The sequence below is a fragment of the Peromyscus californicus genome, unplaced genomic scaffold (genome assembly GCF_007827085.1).
Source record: "Peromyscus californicus insignis strain IS unplaced genomic scaffold, ASM782708v3 Scaffold_17__1_contigs__length_78620276, whole genome shotgun sequence".
In the NCBI taxonomy this organism is placed as follows: Eukaryota; Metazoa; Chordata; class Mammalia; order Rodentia; family Cricetidae; genus Peromyscus; species Peromyscus californicus.
The window spans coordinates 50,191,555-50,210,629 of NW_026294469.1; the positions used below are offsets into that span (position 1 = coordinate 50,191,555).

At 51.6% G+C, this 19,075-nt stretch overlaps 1 protein-coding gene and 1 non-coding gene across 2 annotated transcripts; one reads left to right on the top strand and one right to left on the bottom strand.

Annotated features, from left to right (window-relative positions):
• Nucleotides 1–11,477: 11,477 nt before the first annotated feature.
• On the top strand, nt 11,478–19,071 carry Il17b (interleukin 17B; the record flags this gene model as incomplete). Its single annotated transcript, XM_052742765.1, has 2 exons — nt 11,478–11,884; nt 13,996–19,071. Coding segments are annotated over 2 exons (639 nt in total), but the record flags the coding sequence as incomplete, so codon positions are not given.
• Nucleotides 12,212–12,318, bottom strand: LOC128113139 (U6 spliceosomal RNA). The gene has a single exon (XR_008219359.1). It is a non-coding gene; the product is annotated as a U6 spliceosomal RNA (small nuclear RNA).
• Nucleotides 19,072–19,075: the final 4 nt, after the last annotated feature.

The window sequence follows — 19,075 nt, forward strand, 5'->3', positions numbered from 1 at the left end:
TTGCTTTCAAAGTCTTTTCCACCTCCAACAAAGGCTAGTTGGTTTCTGTGTTTACCACTGTTTCATCTCAAGTAAGGATTCTTTCCCAAATTCCACTTTCCTTCTCTTGACACCGAAGACCTTGGTAATGAACTTGAGCTGCATCCCACTGGTAGGGGGTTGGAAAGACACATAGGCACACCTTTCTCTGCCTCAGTATTCAGTCCCCAGTCTCCCTCCAGTGAGAGGAAGTGAAAAACAAAACAAATGAAAACAGGACAGGCACTGTTAGGAAAAGAACTGACGGGGACCATGGGGAGGGCCAGGGCTGCTCTGTGCAGAGACCATCACCCAGTGAAGCCGGGGTAGCACTGTACTGCTAGCATGAGAGCTGACAGAAAGCTCTGTGAACCAGAGTCTTGTACTGATAACCTCCATTCTGCCAGCTCAACTTCCAACCAAGCAGCGAGGTGGGTACTTCCTCATCATCCTCATTTTACAGATGAGAAACTAACAGAGAGAGAAAGGAGGGCTGGGTACCGGGTGGCCGTGGTGCACGCCTTTAATCCCAGCACTCGGGAGGCAGAGGCAGGCGGATCTCTGTGAGTTCGAGGCCAGCCTGGTCTACAGAGAGAGATCCAGGACAGGCATCAAAACTACACAGAGACACCCTGTCTCGAAAAACAAAAAACAAAAACACAAACAAACAAACAAACAACCCCCCCCCAAAACCAAAAAACAAAAGGAGGACTGAGGGTGAAGCCCAGTGGTAGAGTGCTTGCTTGCCTCTCATATGCTAGACCCTGGTATGATTCCCTGCATTGCACTAGAGAGAGAGGGAGGGAGGGAGGGAGGGAGGGAGGGAGAGAGAGAGAGAGAGAGAGAGAGAGAGATGAATTTTGCCCAAATGAAGTGTGTGGTTGGAATAGATATTCCCAAACCTATCCTTGGTCTCTGTGGATTAGTTGTCTACAAATCTCCAAGCCTGCTGTGATGCTTGTGGTCATGAGTATGAGAGGACTTTTCATCTCTGCATCTCTGAATGCTTCTGATGAAAGGGGCTCTGTGACCTGTAGAGGTCATGTCGCATAGGTGATGAGGGTGCCTTGGCTGCACCCACCCTCTTAGCTTTGGGGGCTGCTTGTTGCTGCAGCACAACTGCTCTTATCCTGACTGTGACCGCTTAGCATGGACAGAGGCATCAGCTTTGTTCTGCACACTCTCAGTCAACGTATGGGCAGCACAAAGAAGGTTCAGACACCAAAGACCAAAAGACATTCGCTAGCAGTGCCAGAAAAATGCCCTTTGATGGTCCTGTGGTGCTTGAGAGCTGAAGAGGGGATCTGCAGTTTCCTTAAGAAGACACGTGAATCTGGAATGCCCAGCCAGACCTAGCTTCGGGGCTGAGATAATGGCGTGAAGGCAAGGGAATACTAGTATGGAAGAGAAAGTCCTCTGAACATAGCCATGTGTAACAGACAAACCATGCCGTCTCCAAGAGAGCACACTGGGAAGACAGGGCCGGGTCAGCCTGACCTGTGCATCCCTACAGAGCTGACTCAGTGTCCTGGCTCTCAGGCATGAAGCCCTCTGACGGATAACTCCTCTGCCGTGCAGATGTGGACACAGTACAGGCAGCTGTGAACACAGTTTGAAAGCATTTGTCTGGCCTTTGGCCCTCGGTGAAAGCCATCTGACGACGACAGGTCACATGCCTCTGACCTCAGCCGGCCTGGTGTCCCTTACCTTCCTGTAACCCAGGGCAAAGATTAGGGAAGCTGTGGGCCAGCTTTCACGGCAAGCACTGTCTCCCTCTCCCTCACCGTGTGGCCAGGGGCAAGTTGTTTCTCTTCCTTGGGACTCTTTCTTCTTCTAAGTATTTACAGTGACATCACTTCCTGTACTGAGGAAATGAAGTCACAGGAATGCCTGCTTTTAAAACGGAGTGTGCTGCATGCCTGTGAGGAGTGTCACTCCTACCTCTCCGAGCAGTGCTCACCTGCCTCTGTCTATGACCTGGGCAGGGACATCTTGTGTGTTCCAGAGCCAGGGGCTGCGAAGCTCCTTCCGACCTCAGAGCCATGACAGGATTTCTTTCCTGGGAGCCAGGCTCTGGGAATGGAGTGGCCAACATCACCCAGGCTGGCTTTTCTAGATATCCCTCCTGATATCGAGAGAACTGACCTCCTCCCATGGAAAGTGGGGTGAGACTTCACATTCTGGGGACAGCACTTTTCTCCATGGGAGCTGAGCCCAGGGTCACAGGCTTCTCAGAAGATGCAGCAGCTGCTCTGGATATGGGAGATGCAGAAGGCTGAGGAGAAGTGTTCAGCAAGAGCTCTCCCAAGATGCATTGCTGCTCCTGAAGCAGGGCCATTGTCACATCTACCACTGTCCCCTGGAGCACACGTTTAGGATTCCATTGCTGTTTCCCAATGCCTAGACCACGTTGAGCACATCGCAGTTGCTTAATACGCATTTGCTAAGTGAAGTGGGTAGGCCACCCCTCGAGAACTCTCCAGAGCTCTTCACTGCCTGTAAGCTCAAGCCTTGAAGGACACAGCCCACTAACCATCGGTTACATTTAACCATCACTATTTCCTCCAGACCACACAGCCAGGGAGACTGGATCACGAGTCACTGTAGCCCTAAGCACCTACGAACTTTCTGGAGGTCAGTAGGATGGGGCAGAAGCCTTAGCAATGGCTACCAAGGCTCCTTGCCCAAGGGTAAGACTGTGCTCAGAGCGGTTGTCTGTTTTCCAAGTGGTGGGCTGTGAGGTGCCCCTGGGGAGACTGTGAGCAAGTCTGAATGATCATCCTGGCCCCAGGCTCTCCAGGGCAGGCGAATAAGATACACTCATTGCCTGGAAGCAGTGCTCCCGGAGCCTGGAAGCAGTGCTCCCTAAAGGTGCTCCAGAACCACAGCAAAGCACTGAGACACTACCCTCAAGGCCATACGCCCCCAGATCCACACTACAGAGCCACCTCCAATAAAACAGCTCAGTGCCAGTCTCCCCAGCTAGAGCCCTACTATCAAATCTGACCTGCTAAAGGCACGGCTCTCCACCCCAGGCCACCTCACTCCAAGACTCCCTGTTGTGAGCCAGCAGGAGATGCTGGCTAGCCCATCTCTTCCCCTGTCCCCACAGCCTGGCTGGTTCCCTTCACTAGCCAGGGGCTTGGGCTCTGGGGCTGTTCTCTTTCCTTTTTTTTTTTTTTTTTGCTGGGTAGTGGAGCCTCCCACCCCAAAGAGACACAGACCCACCCAGGAGCAGGGGAGGTTGAGTGTTGACTTTGGAGGTGGCTGTCAGAGGCCTGAAGACTCTAGCAGATGGTAAACATCCCCTTGGGTCTGAGGTGCGGATGTCGGGGTGAGCTGGGGGCCTGGTGTTTGAACTATGCACACAGGCTGTTTATATTCTGCTCCTTCCTGCCCTAGGCCTGAGCAAGTGCAGGCAGGAGGACCATGCTTATCGGGTCCCAGGGTTCATACAGGAGACCAGGACTTTTCCATGCTGGGAGCCTCTAAAGCTTGGGAAGCCTGATCCCCTTACCTGTCTAATACACAGTGTCCCCGGGCAGGCTTCTTGCCTCTGTTGAAACAACATGGGGTGCCCACTCTTCCTTGGGGTGGTTCCTTCTATTTGGGGGTCTCTCTGGGAACTAGAAGGTTCTAGAACGGAACTGACTAGAATAATGCCATGCTACCTGATAGGACAGAGCTAAGAACAATATGCACAAGCCAATAGTACCTAGACCACTCATGGCATACACTTAGAGGCATGTCACACATGTGAGCTCATTTTCATTCCTCCCTGCCCTTTGGTGGAGGTTGGGGTGCCAGCCCCAGGTGACTCCAATAGCCCAGCTGCTGCATGCCTCCGACTGAGGTCCTGGTTACTTTGGTTCAGCCATTAGTCTTTACGAAAATTAAAAGAGCAGGAAAACACCCATGAAAGCGCGCAAGAAACAAATTTACAACAAAAACAGTCCAAAGAGACCAAATACAAAGAGCCTGTTACATCAAAGACGGAATGTGTATCCTGAGAGAAGAATGTCCCTGGAAGGCAAGGAGGTCACCAGCAAAGCCCCTACACTGGAAGAGCTGGCAAGGTGTCCCTGCCCGGCGGCGGGGAGGGTGGGGGATGTCTTCGGGTGGTGTGTGCTAATAAGACACAAAGCGGAGCACACAGACAATCTGCAGCCTAGAAGCACGGCCTTGGTATTTTCACCGCTGGACACTGGCCGATGGGCATCTCGGAGTTGGTCACCAGAGAACCGACTCCAACTCACACTGGCTTGACATCCACCCCTTCGGGGTGCAGATGCTAGTGTCTGGCCCAGGCCCAGGGTCCTGCTGACGTGGCTGTCCCTCTACATGTCTCATTCACCCAGCCTTTCCCTTTTTTGAGAACTGGGAGCTGGCTGGCTAGGGCTATTCCCACCAACAATGTTCCTGTCTCCGGAGCTTAAAATAGACCCTCTTGGCTGGGGTGAGCAGTGAGCCAGGCATTTGTGCAAATAAGGGCTTAGGAGAAGGATTCCTACCCAGGAGGGAGGAGAAAACAGCATGGTAGAGGGGCAGGACCTCCTGGAGGGACGCGCTTAGGGGGCTCTTGCCAGCAAAAGAGCCTGTAAGCCTCTTCCTGCCTATCGAGATTCCCTGGATCAGGATCTGGGCCCACATCCGTCAGAGCCTCCTGGCCTGGCTGAGGTTCTGGGGTGGGCACATTGACTAGAGAAGTCTCTGCATTCTTCCAATGGTTCCTGCCTCATCCCCACCTGATAATGTCGAATTTCGACTTAGGAACACTCCAAAAGCATCCTTGAAAGTCCAGGTGAAAGCTCATTTTAATAACGGCAATTCCAGTTTCTGCTCTCGTTAGTTGGACACGCACTTTTGCCAAGGCGTGGCACAAAGCACTTTAATATGCATCCTTGTCCGATCCTTACAGTGATCCAGCGGACAAGCACTGTTTTGAGACAGGGTCTCTTATAGCCTAGGCTGGCCTCAAATTTACTATGTAGTTGAGGATGGCCTTAAAGGTCTAGTCCTCCTGCCTCTGCCTTCTGAATGCTGGGATTACAGGCATGAGCCAACATACCCAGATTGAACCCAGGGCTCTGTGCAAGCACCCCACCAACCTGAGCTACATGCCCAGCCCCAAGTTGTTATTTCTCTTGTAGGGAAGAAAGAAAGGCTCGTGTTAACCAGCTTTCTTCCCAAAGTCACACAGCTATGCCGAGGAAGACAGGACCAGGACTAAAATCCATCAACCTGTGGAGTCTTAACTACCCTGGAGGAAGTGCCTACTCCTCTGGGTCCCCATAGCTCCGATCTCTCATCCGGAGTCCCAGCGTGATCCCGTGTTACAACTGGTTTGATTGAATGGATCACATTTCTAGCAAGTGCTTTCTCTGTGTCAGGAATGTTGTAGTTAAACTGCCCCCGAGCTGGGGAGCTCTCAGGGCTCCCAAGAACTGGAGTTCCTTTCATGAGCTCCTAAGTCTGTCCCATCTGGGTTGCTCGAGAATGCTGGGTGAGGCTGAGGTGCTACAGGTCCTCTTCGATGGGCAGCCCTCCTCTTCAGGGCCAGTGTCTTCTACCTGCACCACAGCAGGAGATGTAAGGATAAAAACAAACTTGCTTTCTATCTTCTGTGACTTTGGGCAAGTGGTTAAGCAGACGTTCCAAGCCTCAGTTTCCCCAGTTACCAACAGAGAGTAAAGTAGGACCGCATCACTCATGTGTTGGGATTGTCCCATGAAACAATATCCTGGGAGGAGTTAGCCCCTGCCTGGCACCCAGGAGGTGGGCATTAATCAGCAATTCTTCTTCTTCCTAGTTATTGTTTTCTTCCCCCTACACCCTCCTCCTACTCTTGTATGTATGTGCATGTGTGTGTGCACATGTGTGCTGGTGCATGTGGAGGAGGCCAGAGGTCAACCTCAGAGGCCATCCATCTTGCTTTTTTGAGACAGGCTCTCTCATTGGCTAAGGACTTTCCAAGTAGGCTGGGCTAGCTGGCCAGCAAGGTCTAGGGGTCTGCTGGTTTCTGCCTCCCCAGCACTGGGATTAGAGTGCATACCAGCACTCCTGACTTCTGCACTTAGCTTCTGGGGTTGAGCCAAAGCCCTGATGTTTATGTGGCAAGCGTTTTATCAACTGAACGATTGCCCCAGCCTCGTAGTTACTATTTTCTGAGACCATGGTACCATGCTTCACATACTAAAGGCCTAGTGCATTGTAGATGCTCAAAGGGAAGCAGGTCCTTGGGGTCAGCAGATAGAAACTCCCAGTCACAAACAGGTAGTGGTGGACCATGCCTTTAATCCCAGCACCCGGGAGGCAGAGGCAGACAGATCTCTGTCTACAGAGGTGTTCCAGGACAGCCAGGGCTACACAGAGAAACCCTGTCTTGAAAAAAACCAAAGGGGGAAAAAAAAGAAAAGAAAAGGAAGGAAGGAAGGAAGGAAGGAAGGAAAGAAGCAAGCAAATTCTCAGTCAGTGCCCACCACAGACTGGCTGGCCATCCCTGCTCTGGTGCGGAAGACATGTTAACACTGCTCCTCAATAGCAGTGTTACTCCGTAGCCAGGGGCAGGCACAGGCCTTGCCCACCTACCGGAGCTCCTGCTTAGCTTCATCATCTACCCCAGAAGGAAGGAATGGGCCAGGGCTGCTCTTCAGGGCTGTCTGGCTTTCTCTTGGTGCCATCTAGTGGTGAGTGCAGCGAGGCTCCCAGGAGGTGTGTAGCAGAGGTGCCAGAAATTCAGGCATCGCTGCTTCTGCTGGCTGCCCACCCATGCATCTTCACCTGTGCTTCTAACCCTTATTCATAAAGACCCAAGGACTCCGTCCTTGTACGTGAGGCAGAGGAGCCCCTGAATTCCTGGGATTTTCTTCACCTTCTTCTCTGGCCTTGCACCGACCTCCGCAGGTCTGCACTCTGGGCATCACTAACGATGACTCTTCCGTGCTCTCTCAATGTCAAGGCTGGAGGAAGAGGCTTCCTTCCAGTCTAAGACAGCCCAGGAATACAGAAACTGGTGACAGTCACTCTGCTGCCCCTGGGGCCCATTGTGAGCAATGTGAGCTCTCAGAAGGACTGACTTAGTTTCTCAGCCCCCTACAGAGTAGCAAGGAGGGAGGCTCAGCGTGGCCCAAGGCTGTCAGCATAAGCATTGAGGGAGGGTCAGTGGATAGAACCAGGGAGCTATTTCTGCTTCCAGCTCCAGCACAAATGCCGTGTGAGCCTGGGAAAGCCCCTGTGAGCCTGGGAAGGCCCACCTTCCCCGAGCTTTCACGCTGGACGGGGAGTAGCCTGTGTGAGGAGTAATGACCTCTGTTGCGTCCAGACTGGCTTGTATTAACATGAAGACTCCTGGGTTTCCTACGTCAAGATCTCTGGACTAAAACACTGGAAATGAACCAACACCCATCTTCTCTTCTTGTTACGTTCTGAGACTAGGTCTCTGGTTTCCCAGGCTGGCCTTGAATTTGATGTGTAGCTGAAGATGTCCCTGAACTCCTGATACTTTTGCTTCCACTTCCCAAGCGATGTAACCACGGGCTGGACCACCAGGCTCTGTTATTTGGGAATCTCTATTAGTGTACCCTGTAGTTGGGTCCTGAGCAGCTGTTCCATCCTCAAGGACTAGAAAAAGGGGTCCAAGTACTAGCAAGGAAGGGATGGATATTTCTGGGGTTCTGAAAGGCCGAGGAACCTCCATATTCCAGTACGTTCTTTCGATTTCTTCACCTTATTGTGGACCCCGCTGCAGCTGCAGAAGAAAGCGAAGCGCTAGCCAGGCTGCCCCCAGACACCCCTCAGCCAGGTCCTTTCATTTCAAAGAGGGGCTGGGACAGTCAGGGCTGGGGGTAGGGGCTTGTTGCCCAAGGAGGTATTTTCAGAGTCTCCCGCCCTCTGGAGTTTCCAAGGACAGAACAGAGCCCTGTCTAGTATTTGACCAAATATGGTGGTATCTCTCAAGGAGCTCACGCCCCAGCCAGCTCCTCAGTTATGCTGTGGAAACCTGCCCTGCACAGATTAATCTTGTGACATTCAGGAGCCTCTCACCCCCCTGCCCCTCCCCTCCTCTCACCAGTTCTGGTAAATGGCCAAGACTGGCCCTCAGCAAGACAAGGCAGAGGAGCTTGCCCACTCATTCCTCCTCGGCTGCCCACTCCCCCCCCCCCCGCCCCCCACACCCCCGCGCGCCTCCCAGGGAGCGTATTTGCTGCTTGCTCACATTCAGTTGACTGTTCACTCAAGGTGAGCAGCCTTAGCCACAGAGGATAGTCAGTTTAGCTTTGGGGGCCCCATGGACCTTGGGGGTCACCTGAACTCATGAAGCTGTGGCCTGCTGTAGGAAGGTTACATGCAGTGTCTCAGCCAGCAGGGTTGGTTTGAGGAGTACAAGGGAGAGGTGCAAAGACACATGAGCCCCAATACTAAGACCGCTGTTGTATATAATAAGAAACATAATAACTACAGTTATTACATCATTATTTTTTTAGATTTATTTATTTATTGTGTATACAGAAGAGGGTGCTAGATCTCATTACAGATGGTTGTGAGCCACCATGTGGTTGCTGGGAATTGAACTCAGGACCTCTGGAAGAGCAGTCAGTGCTCTTAACCTCTGAGCCATCTCTCCAGCCCACAGCATCATTTTATAATAAACGGTGTTTATTGAGCACTTACTTTGTGCCAAGCATTATCAGTTATGATATAGCTTATTTTTATTCTTTGTAGCAGCCTCAAGAGATGTGGAAAACAGACTTAGGCATTAAGTAGGAGTCAGCAGGGCCACTATTCCCGGGATGTAATTCTCACTATACACAAAATGGCACTGAGGTTGAGAGAGAAGGAAGGCCGTAAGCAGTCAGTCATACAGGGGACAGGCCCTGAAAGCGGAGCTCTCTCATGGAAGATGGCACATGTTACTCCATGAAGGCTGTAACAGTTGGCCATGAAGCTTCTAGGCATCTGCACCTTGGCCTGGGGTGGAGGACACAGACTCAGAAACATGCTCACAGTGAGCTAGAACTGTGCAGAAAATACCCCAACACAAACAGTGTAGGGTGGTGTGTTGAGTTCTGGATAGGAACCAGGCCCAGATCCCAGCTCTGCCACTGCTGATTTACTGTGGAATGCCAGGCAAATTCCCTTCTTGCTCAGGCCTCAGTTTCCTTGCCTGTGAACTAGAGGGTGAGCAACTGAGCTCACCTGAGGCTGGTTGGAGAAACTGAGGTTGTTTTCCTGGGAGATAGTACTGTCTTGGCTCTGAGCCAACACAGTCTCAGTACATTTTTCTCTTTTGACCAACCAGTGGCCCATCCCCACCCTCCCACCCCTCCACCCCGGCTATCCCCAAAAAGCAAACGAAGCTGATTGTCTTAACTGGCGCTGTGGGTGCTGGCTGGTCAGCCGGCCGCAGGCCACAGGCGGAGGTGCCATCAGCCAGGGCCCCACCAGACACACAGGGCATTGTCCTTTGGTCAACAGCCCTGGGCACCTCAGGACCTGGCTCCTGGCCTACCCCCACACCCCTCACCGCCTGCCACTGTACTAAGGCCCAGCCAGCTGGGAGCCTTGGGCCCCCAGCTGACAGTGAGCCCACCCACCCACACCCCCCAGCAGCCCCCTGTGGAGCTATAATTGCCTCGGTCCACCCTGTTGCTGCTGCCATTCTCACTGAGGCATCTGGGGTTCCTGGCGGGCGGCAGCTGCAGGGCCTGCTGCCTGCCTTGGTGGGATGGACTGGCCACACAGCCTGGTAGGTGGTGTTCCCTTAGCTGTTCTTTCCCATTGATTAATGGCTGCCTGTGTTTGGCTTGGAATCTGCAGGGCCCAGCTCTGTCCTCTCCTTCAGGGCCAGAGAGAAACAGAGCCTGGTCTCAGCCTGCAGTCATGGCCCCAAGGCTTGGGCTCCAGCTCTGGGCACGGCCTGGTCACACTGGAACTCTTTCAGGAAGAAGCGTCTGGGGCAATCGGACAGACGTGGGCACTAGAGTTTTTCCAGCCCTGGCTTCTGGGATCTGGGCAGAGGGCGTGATCTTGGGCAAATCCCTCTGTCTTTGTTTCCCATCTGGAAATTGAGGGAGGGGATGTTGAGTCTGGTTTATGCTTCCCCTGCAAGATGAGTTGAGGAACGCGTGGGAAGCTTGGCGGAGAACGCCTGCAGTGAGGGAAGGATTTCTGCAGCAGAATGTAGGGTCAAAGGGAAGAACTTAGCAGCCTGATTTCATTGCTGCGGCTCTTACGCCAACCAGCGGATCTGCCAAGGGGGGGCTATGCTGGAACTTGTTTCCCGGGGTCAAGGCTTGCTGGGCAGCCTGGATCATAAACCAGGCCCGGTCCCTGTGGGCCAAGAGGTACAGGGAAGCCAGAGAGTCTGGTAAGACTCAGAAAAATAGTGAGAAAAAGTGAGCAAGAACAGGAGTGAGGCAGGCTGTCTGCTGCCGAGGAGGGGGTGGGGTGTGTGTGTGTGTGTGTGTGTGTGTGTGTGTGTGTGTGTGTGTGTGTGTGAGATCTGGAAACGGAGTCTCACAGGAACCACGCGCCAGCTCCGTGCGGTGTTCCTTCTCCTCACCCACTCCGTTTCAGTTCGCTTCCTTTCAGCAAAGTCTATAAGCAGCTCAACCCCCTTCTCAGTCTTCCACGTCCCTGGAAGACTCTAGGCTTCCTCTGCTCACGATTTCTTCTTCTTCTTCTTCCATTGGACGAGTCTCCCGAAAGCCACCTTGCTGACCCAGACCGAGGGAGAGCCCTGCCCTCCTCCGGCCACCCCTGCGCTTGTCACTCCTGTTACCCTCCTACTCCACCCCCCACAGTTAACGGGACTGAGGTTTCGGGGCAGGCACCGTAGTGGATGGAGTCCGCTCAATCTGCATGTGCTCCACAGACTCTGATGCCATGGAGATGCAGACACGAGGGATGTGTGGAAAGGAGCTCTCAGGGAGTCTGTCCCTGGGGGAGCGGCTAAGGGGATATCAAAGAATCACATGCCCAAGTACAACCGCAGATGTGTTAGGGACATGTGGGGTATGCCGACTCCAAGATGTCCAGAAGTATTGCTGAGGCGGTGACCTAGAGTCCACAGCTGGGCAAGGTGTTCAGAAGGTGAAAGAAAAAGGCAGAACTCGGTGGGCAGAGGCCTGGGCAAATCCCTCTGAGCACAAGCTCAGAGCAGGCAAGGGGGCGGGGAGCACAGGATACCCCCAAGGCTTCAGAAAGGGCATCAAGGGAGAAGGTGATATTGTCAGATGCGCTTTTCAACGGCTGCTGTTGTCCTTGATGGGGTGAGTTGATTAGAAGCCAGACAGGCTTGGGAAAGCCAGTTAGGAGGCAGTGGAGCTGTCCTGGGAACCAACTGTGGTCTGCAGATCGATTAACTAGGGTGGGTAGGGGGATTTTCAGGAGATAACTGATTTTAAGGACTTCAAGAGGCAGGGGGCAGGGGGTGGGGCGTCATTAGTGCCTAACACAAAACAAGTGTCCAGATACAAGGTGGCCAATGCAGAGGCCTCTCTCCTCTTTGCCCTAAGCCTAAGCCTTGGCGCAGAGAGACTCAGTTCTGGCCTTTGACCAATAGCCTTCTTTCTCAGCTGCTCCTTCTTGCCCTCTCTATCTTCCTGGGGCCAAGCCAGCCCCGGAACACCAAGGGCAAAAGGAAGGGGCAAGGAAGACCTGGCCCCTTGGCCCCTGGGCCTCACCAGGTGCCACTGGACCTGGTATCGCGAGGAAAGCCCTATGCTCGAATGGAAGAGTATGAGAGGAACCTCGGAGAGATGGTGGCCCAGCTGAGGAACAGCTCTGAGCCAGCCAAGAGGAAATGCGAGGTCAACCTGCAGCTGTGGCTGTCTAACAAGAGAAGCCTGTCTCCTTGGGGATACAGGTAGGTAGGCTGGGCACAGCAGGCCCCCATTTCCCCTGTCCCAGGCACTGTGTTCAAGACCTTGGATTCAGGTGAATTTTAATCCCACTTTCAGGATCTTACCACCTGTGAGGCTGTCAGTCAGTTGAATAGCTTTGCTGAGCCTCAGTTTCCCCAGTTGGAAGTAATGGTGGTGTGTACTTCAGATGGACATACACAGCACCGTCTTTTTATCCTCCAGGTCTCAATTGGAGGGCTTCTAAAGTACTTTGTCCAGCACTGTGGTTCACACTTGATGGCCATGCTCACATCTCTTTCATGCCAAAGAGGCGCCTTTTTTTTTTTTTTTTAAATATGGAACACTACACGAATTTGTGTGTCATCCTTGCGCAGGGGCCATGCTAATCTTCTCTGTATTGTTCCAATTTTAGTATATGTGCTGCCAAAGCGAGCATGAGAGGCGCCTTCTTAAAGTCCGGCTCAGAACTACCTCAGGGTTTCTGTGCTCACCCGGTCAGATTCCCTAGGATTGATGCCTGGATCATGGGTGTTGCACCTGCTTCTCTATACTTAGGGTGTATGGCCCCGCTTTGGCTTGGGGAAATCACTTTGTTGCTCTGGGTTACAGAAGCAATGCCTGTGTATTTAGCTCCACCTCCTAGGTCCGCAGGCAGAAGGGGTCCAAGGTACATGGATCAGATGGAATGAAGAAACGGTTAGCTCACTCAAACTGAGCCCAGAGCTCTACCAGCTATGGTGCTTATATCCCCAAGACTCTAGAATAGCACTGTTGGCCAGGACTTCCTGTGACACAGCCCACTGTGGTAGCCAGGTGACTACTGAACCACTGGGATGAGACTGAAGCACTGGTATAGACGGAGTCCAATGTAGGTTGGCACATGTAGCCAGTGGCTACTGTGTCGAGTGGCATAGACCAAGAATGTGGCAATGGAGTCAGTCAGCATCCTGCAGACCACCGCTCGCTCCTACGTGGTGGTGCCCATGTGTCAGTCAGGGAGATTGTAAAACTGTAGGCTCATTCAAGGGACTTCAAATTTATTTCCAAGGCGCTCCCAAGCAGAGTGAGGTGACTGACAGCGTGTGTTCCCAGGTCTAATTCTCTTACCTCTCATCGTGTTTAACTGAGGAGGAAATTGAGACAGAGAAGAAAGGGCCCAGAGCAGATAGTCTAGGTCTGGGACAACCCCAGAAGGCTCTCACCAATGAGTGTCTAAAGTCTAAGACAGATATGCTTTTAACATAATATGTGTGTAAAAATACAACCCCCAGAATTCACACAGGGGAAGGAGACAACTGACTCCCACAAGTTGATCTCTAGCTCCTTGCAAGGTCTCCTCTGATCTCAAATAAATAAATTAATAAATAGATAGATAATAGAATAAAAAAACACAACACTTGTTGAGCTGAGCATGGTGTAATTCCAGCACTGGGAAGGCTGGGACAAGAGAATCACAGGCAGGAGGTCACCCTGAGCTGCAAAACAAGACCTGGTCTCAAAAATGAAAAACAAAAACCCCCAACCCAAACAAAACAAAAAAGAAAGAAAGGAAGGAAGGAAAGAAGGAAGGAAGGAAAGAAGGAAGAAAAGGAAAGGAAAGGAAAGAAAGAAAGAAAGAAAGAAAGAAAGAAAGAAAGAAAGAAAGAAAGAAAGAAAGAAAGAAAGAAAGAAAGAAAAACTGAATCAGTGCAAATCAAACCACAACACCCCAAAGCTTGTTGAGTCTCCAAGGTTCAGTAAAACAATAGAACACAGGCCAGGTCCTCTTCCAAGGCAGAGTCTACATCCACGTGTGTACATTTTACCCCTGTAGATTAATTCCCCACAGTATAAAAATAAGGTAGAGAAGACAGAGGACTTGGGTTTTTCCATGGTCCCTGTGGTATCTTACTGGGTGAAAAGAGGAAGCTGGTGACATAAAACCTGACCGGCAGTGACTAGCTTCCAGATCTGAGGCTCCTTTTTTGGGAAGGCAGAGTTCATTACAACACACCCTGGCCGCTAGCCCTAACCCTAACTCCGCAGGACCCCCTGGGGATAGCCTGAGCAGCGCCCTTTGTTGCTCACGGTGGCATTCACCCTGCTCTCTCCCGCTCCCCCCGCTCCCCTGCAGCATCAACCACGACCCCAGCCGCATCCCTGCGGACTTGCCCGAAGCGCGGTGCCTATGTCTGGGCTGTGTGAACCCCTTCACCATGCAGGAGGACCGCAGCATGGTGAGCGTGCCAGTGTTTAGCCAGGTGCCAGTGCGTCGCCGCCTCTGTCCGCCAGCTCCGCGCCCCGGTCCCTGTCGCCACCGCGTCGTCATGGAGACCATCGCTGTGGGTTGCACCTGCATCTTCTGAACCATCAACCCAGTGGCCACCGCAACTCCTTCCTCCCTGCGCCCACTGTGCCCCGCCAGGCCGATAAACAGTAAACGCTGTCCTTTATAAAGGAAGGCATCGGGCTTGCTTCTTGTGACTAGGAAACTAAAATTGTGTCGGGGTTGGAGATCCCTGGGACACAAATTCCAGATCAGCCTGAGTATTTCCCAGGACTCGGCTTCCAAAGAGTGAGCCAGGCTGTTAGAAATGCTGGGCTGGGGATGTAGTTCAGTTAAGAGTGTCTGCCCAGCACAAGTGGAACCCCGAGTTCCATCTCCAGCACCACATAAAACCAATGGGTGGTACACATCCGTAATTCCAGTACTCTGGAGGTGGGTAGGTCAGGAAATTGAAGGCCACCCTTGGCTATGAGTATAGCCTCGGATACACGAGACTCTCTCAGGAAACAAATACTGCTTCCACTTCTATCATTTAAGAAGGTGGCAGACTTCCTTTGCGTTCTTCTTTGTAGCAGCTGTGTGACTGGAACATGATTGTCATAAGCCAATTTGCTACCCAACTAACCCAAGTTACTAAGACATACACTCCAAAGAGGCTGGCTCCAGGTTCTGCAGTGCCGAACTCGGGTTTGGTCTCTGCTAGACGCTGTGGAGACGACCCTTGTCACAGATTGGAAGGGTTGCCCTCAGCCCCAAGATCCTTTGCAGAAAAGACCTAACCTCCCCCAAAGGGCCTCTGGTTGCCAGAGAGGCTCCAAAATCTTCACTTTTTCCCCCCTGGAAGAGGAACTCTGGCTTTAAACACTCAAAAGATGCAAGGCAAACTGGATTGGTCATTTTTCATCCAGCCACTTCTCTGCATTGCTGGGGTACCAATATCTGTGATCCTCAAAACGTCAGTCAGTCACCCGGGAAGCTTATTCAGATTTACGGCCTGGTACTCAGAGGTGCTGACTTAGGTGGGGTTTGTTATTTTTTCACTTGAATGGCATGGCTTTTAATTCCTACTATTGTGGGTCCTGATGCTGCCATCTGTGACCACGCTCTGAGAACCACTGGGTCATATGAAAACATTCTACTGACCACCATAGGCAATATGGAGTTATCCTAAAGCCCATACTGAGTTTTGCCCCCTGATGCTAGCTCTTTCCCCTGGTAACTGAATTTTGACCCTCTGGGCCTTCTAATCCCAAGCAAATCCCCAATCAGCTGTCCCGGGCTCTAAAAATACCTTGCCTCCCCCCAGAACAGCTGAGGGGCTTGGGCTATTTTCTGTGGGTGAGATGAGCTAGCACTTCTGAGGTAACATCCTGCAAGGGGTCAACAGCCAGCCCACTGCAGGAACACTTCACTTGGCTGTTTGAGCTCATGTGCCTACAAGAGCGTCAGGGTGGAATGCTTTAATTGTCGAATTCACGAAAAGCCAATGGTTAGGTATGTGCCTGTCTGGGCTGGAAAGTAACTTACCTTTTTTGGTATTGTTGTAGAGTGTATACTGGTTAAAATTACCCTGGGAAGTTTTGGCCTGGTTCCAGACACATGGAAAATAGACTCCACGTGCCAGCTCATGCCGATCCCTTTAGCAGCCACTTCTGCAGGGCTTACTTGTCTCTAAAGCTCCCACAGATGCTCTCTGGGTTTCTGTGCGTGCCCCTAAGTGCAGGGTATTGAACTCAGGCTTTATATACGCTAAGTACGTGCTTTACCACTGAGCCATCTATCCTCAAGCCCTGTGCTCTCTGGGTTCTAGGCCCACGCGATGGGCCCAACAATTTTCAAGGCTTTACTGGAAGTCACTCTGGGAGAAGTTGAGCTGCAGGAGCCCTGGGAGAGCACAGGTAGTATGGGTAGGAAGGAAATCCTCTTCTGGGCGAGAAGGGGCTAGCCTTATAGAGGGAGCATTAGAATCTTAGAATGCTTAGTATATGGTTGTTATACAAGGGTGATGGTTTCCCCTATTTCTGGGTCCTCATCTGTGAAATGAGCAGATGAGATTTCATTATCTTCAGCCTCTTGTCCAGTCTCTACAATCCTGGGACTTAAAGGTATGGCCTCTTCTTAAAAACAGTGTATTATTATTATTATTATTATTATTATTATTAACATTTCGGTAGAGAGGGAGAGAGAATGTGTGCATGGATGCATACCACATGTGCATGTGAAACACACAGGTCAATTCTGGGAGTCCGTTCTTTCCTTCACTCCGTGGGTCCTGGGGTAGAACTAAGTCTTCAGGCCTGCCAGCACCTGTCTCAGCCCACTGAGCCCTCTTACTGGCCTGAAACTTGGTCTCTTGGGCCTGAGCAGGGGAGCTCAAGCCTTGGGAAAAATAAGTCCACAGTGGATCCAGAAACTTACTTAGGTCTAAAGCTAAACACACACTTCCTATGACACGATACATATAAATAAATGCAGAGGCTTCCAGGGCACCTACTCCTGCCCCCTTCAGTGCTGTTTCATGAGTGGGTGGAATAAGGCATTCCTTAACACCTTACTACCAAAGATTCGGCTTGGGTCATCTGCTCTAGAAAGCAGAATATCTGTGCAGTTTTGTGGATTCCTTTTTTTTCTTTCTTTTCTGAGACAGAATCTCACGTACCCCAGGTTGGCCTCAAACTTACTATGTAGCCAAGGATGGCCTTGAACTTCTGATCCTCCTGCCTTACCCACTGAATGCTGGGATTACTGGCAGTGATGACCATGATTCAGGGCTTTGTATATGCTAGGCAAGGACTCTATTGACTGAGCCATGCTCTGAGTCCTGTGTGCAGGGTTTTAAATACTCATTCTACTGAGGACAACAGACGGTAAGGGTGGTGCCTCTTCCGTTTTGCTGCTCAGACTCACAGGCCTCTCTAGGGAATTCTGGGGAGGGAATGTCTGTTCTGGCCCAAGACGGCCAAGGTGAGCCCTGGGACAAAGCTTTCGGTTGGCCTGTCTTCCCCTTTCTGGGATCTGTCCTGCAAAGGATGAGACCAGAAGACTTGAAGGCTTGGGCAAGTGGGCCTCAAGCCACTTGGGAGTGGCTTTGGATTGGAGCTGTTTAGGCCTGCCTACTCAGGCAAAGGATGGCTCGGTAGTACAGCCAGCTCAGCCTTAACATGAAGCCCCAGCCCAGCAGAGGACCTGCCCTGTCTACGCCACATCCTCCTTAGGGACCCAAGAGAGTGGAGTTAGCAGAGTATGTTTTGCATTGTTTTTGGTCCTCGGGCCCAATACCGAGCATACAAAGACAGCCTGTACCATCTGTATTTCAGAGTCCGTTGAGTACCATCACGTTTTGACGTCACTGAACTTGGGGGTTGGGGGAGGCATAGGTCCCTCCACAGTCGTGACATTTGGATAAGACCATTATCAGAGCCTGTTATTCTACGAAAATCAGTTTACTCTATGATCCCATTACTGGTCCGGTGTCTGAAGCCCAACCAATCAGCACTTGGCCCTTCTCTGGCCACAAGTATCAGTGCAGGGCTGGTCCCCATGGCCTACATTAGAAATTCAGCTCAGTGGCTGTGGGAGACCCTCCCACTGGGGGACCTGTCGACACTGCAGTCTTTGGCTGTAAGAAGGACCGGGGGATTGCCTTGTGCTCAGCACATGGCCTCGAATCATTTTACCCAGTAATGTTTTCATTGTTTAGAGTTTTCATTTGTGGTTTTTCTACTTCAACCAAGACTTGTTTTACTGATGTGCCAGTCTTATGGCTCCTGTAATATCCACCACACACAGATCACTTGTACCCTAAAGACCATCTCTTCACTGCCATCACCATCACCTGGTAAACACGAACCTTCATTCCAGTGTGAGCCTAACTGCATGGGAGGGGTTTTTCTGCTCTATGCTGAACTCAATTTAGGCGAAGCTCCACATCTGGGTTGTTCTATAAAACTTAGCAGAGACCTCAGACAAGTTACGTTCTCACTGTGAGCTCTTGTCTTCCTGGCAGGAAACAGCCAGATGAATCTCAGGACTGTCTGTTGGGCAAGTTTCTGGGCTAGGATCCTCTGGTGGCCATGTTTTCTCTGTGTACCCAAGCCTCTCCCCTAAAGCGCAGCTTAACAAGTCTGAGTGGTTTGTGTGTGTGTGTGTGTGTGTGTGTGTGTGTGTGTGTGTGTGTGTGCGTGTGTGTGAGTGCGGATGGGTGGCCCACACTGGCTCCACTCCTCTGTGTGTTCCCTCCGCAGAAACGCACAGGTCCAAAGGAATGAAGACAAGTTCCACTCCAAAAACTGATTTGGGGGTGTGGTGGTGCTGAGACTTGAGCCGGGGGCTTCATGCATTCCAAATCCATGCCCTCCACTGAGCTACGCCTGTGATCCTCAATATTTATCTTGTCTAATTATGTAATGGTTTGGCGGTGCCAAAACCAAGGCCCCACAGATGCCAAGCAAGCGCTCTACTACTGAACTGCATCTCCAGCTCCAATCTACTGATCTTTCCAGGTCACAGGGAAAACCAAGTACAATTCTGTCTACGAAGCTAGTGCCAGAGAAAGCGCCAGATTAACCCCCGAAGAACTCCATCCCACACCTTCCTTTCCCCTGCCGGGGGAAAGTTTGGAGGTGAGGTAGGAACACTCTCTACCACCCAAGGACTTGCCTCCTTTGCAAGATAGATCCATCACACGACTCCTGTACCCTTACATAAAGAGAGCGGCCAATCCCTCCAGGGGCTGTCAAAAGCTTCCTTTCTTCCTATAGTTCAGCTTACTTCCATTTTTTTTTTTTGCCTGCCCGATTGACAGGTAGCCCAGAGCTCTACTGACAGCAGTGTTCAGGTAAATGTCGTAACAGTCATACGCATTGCTGCTAGGAGGTGTGGAGATGGTCTCGAAAGAAGTTCTGAACTAGGACCCACACCAAATGGC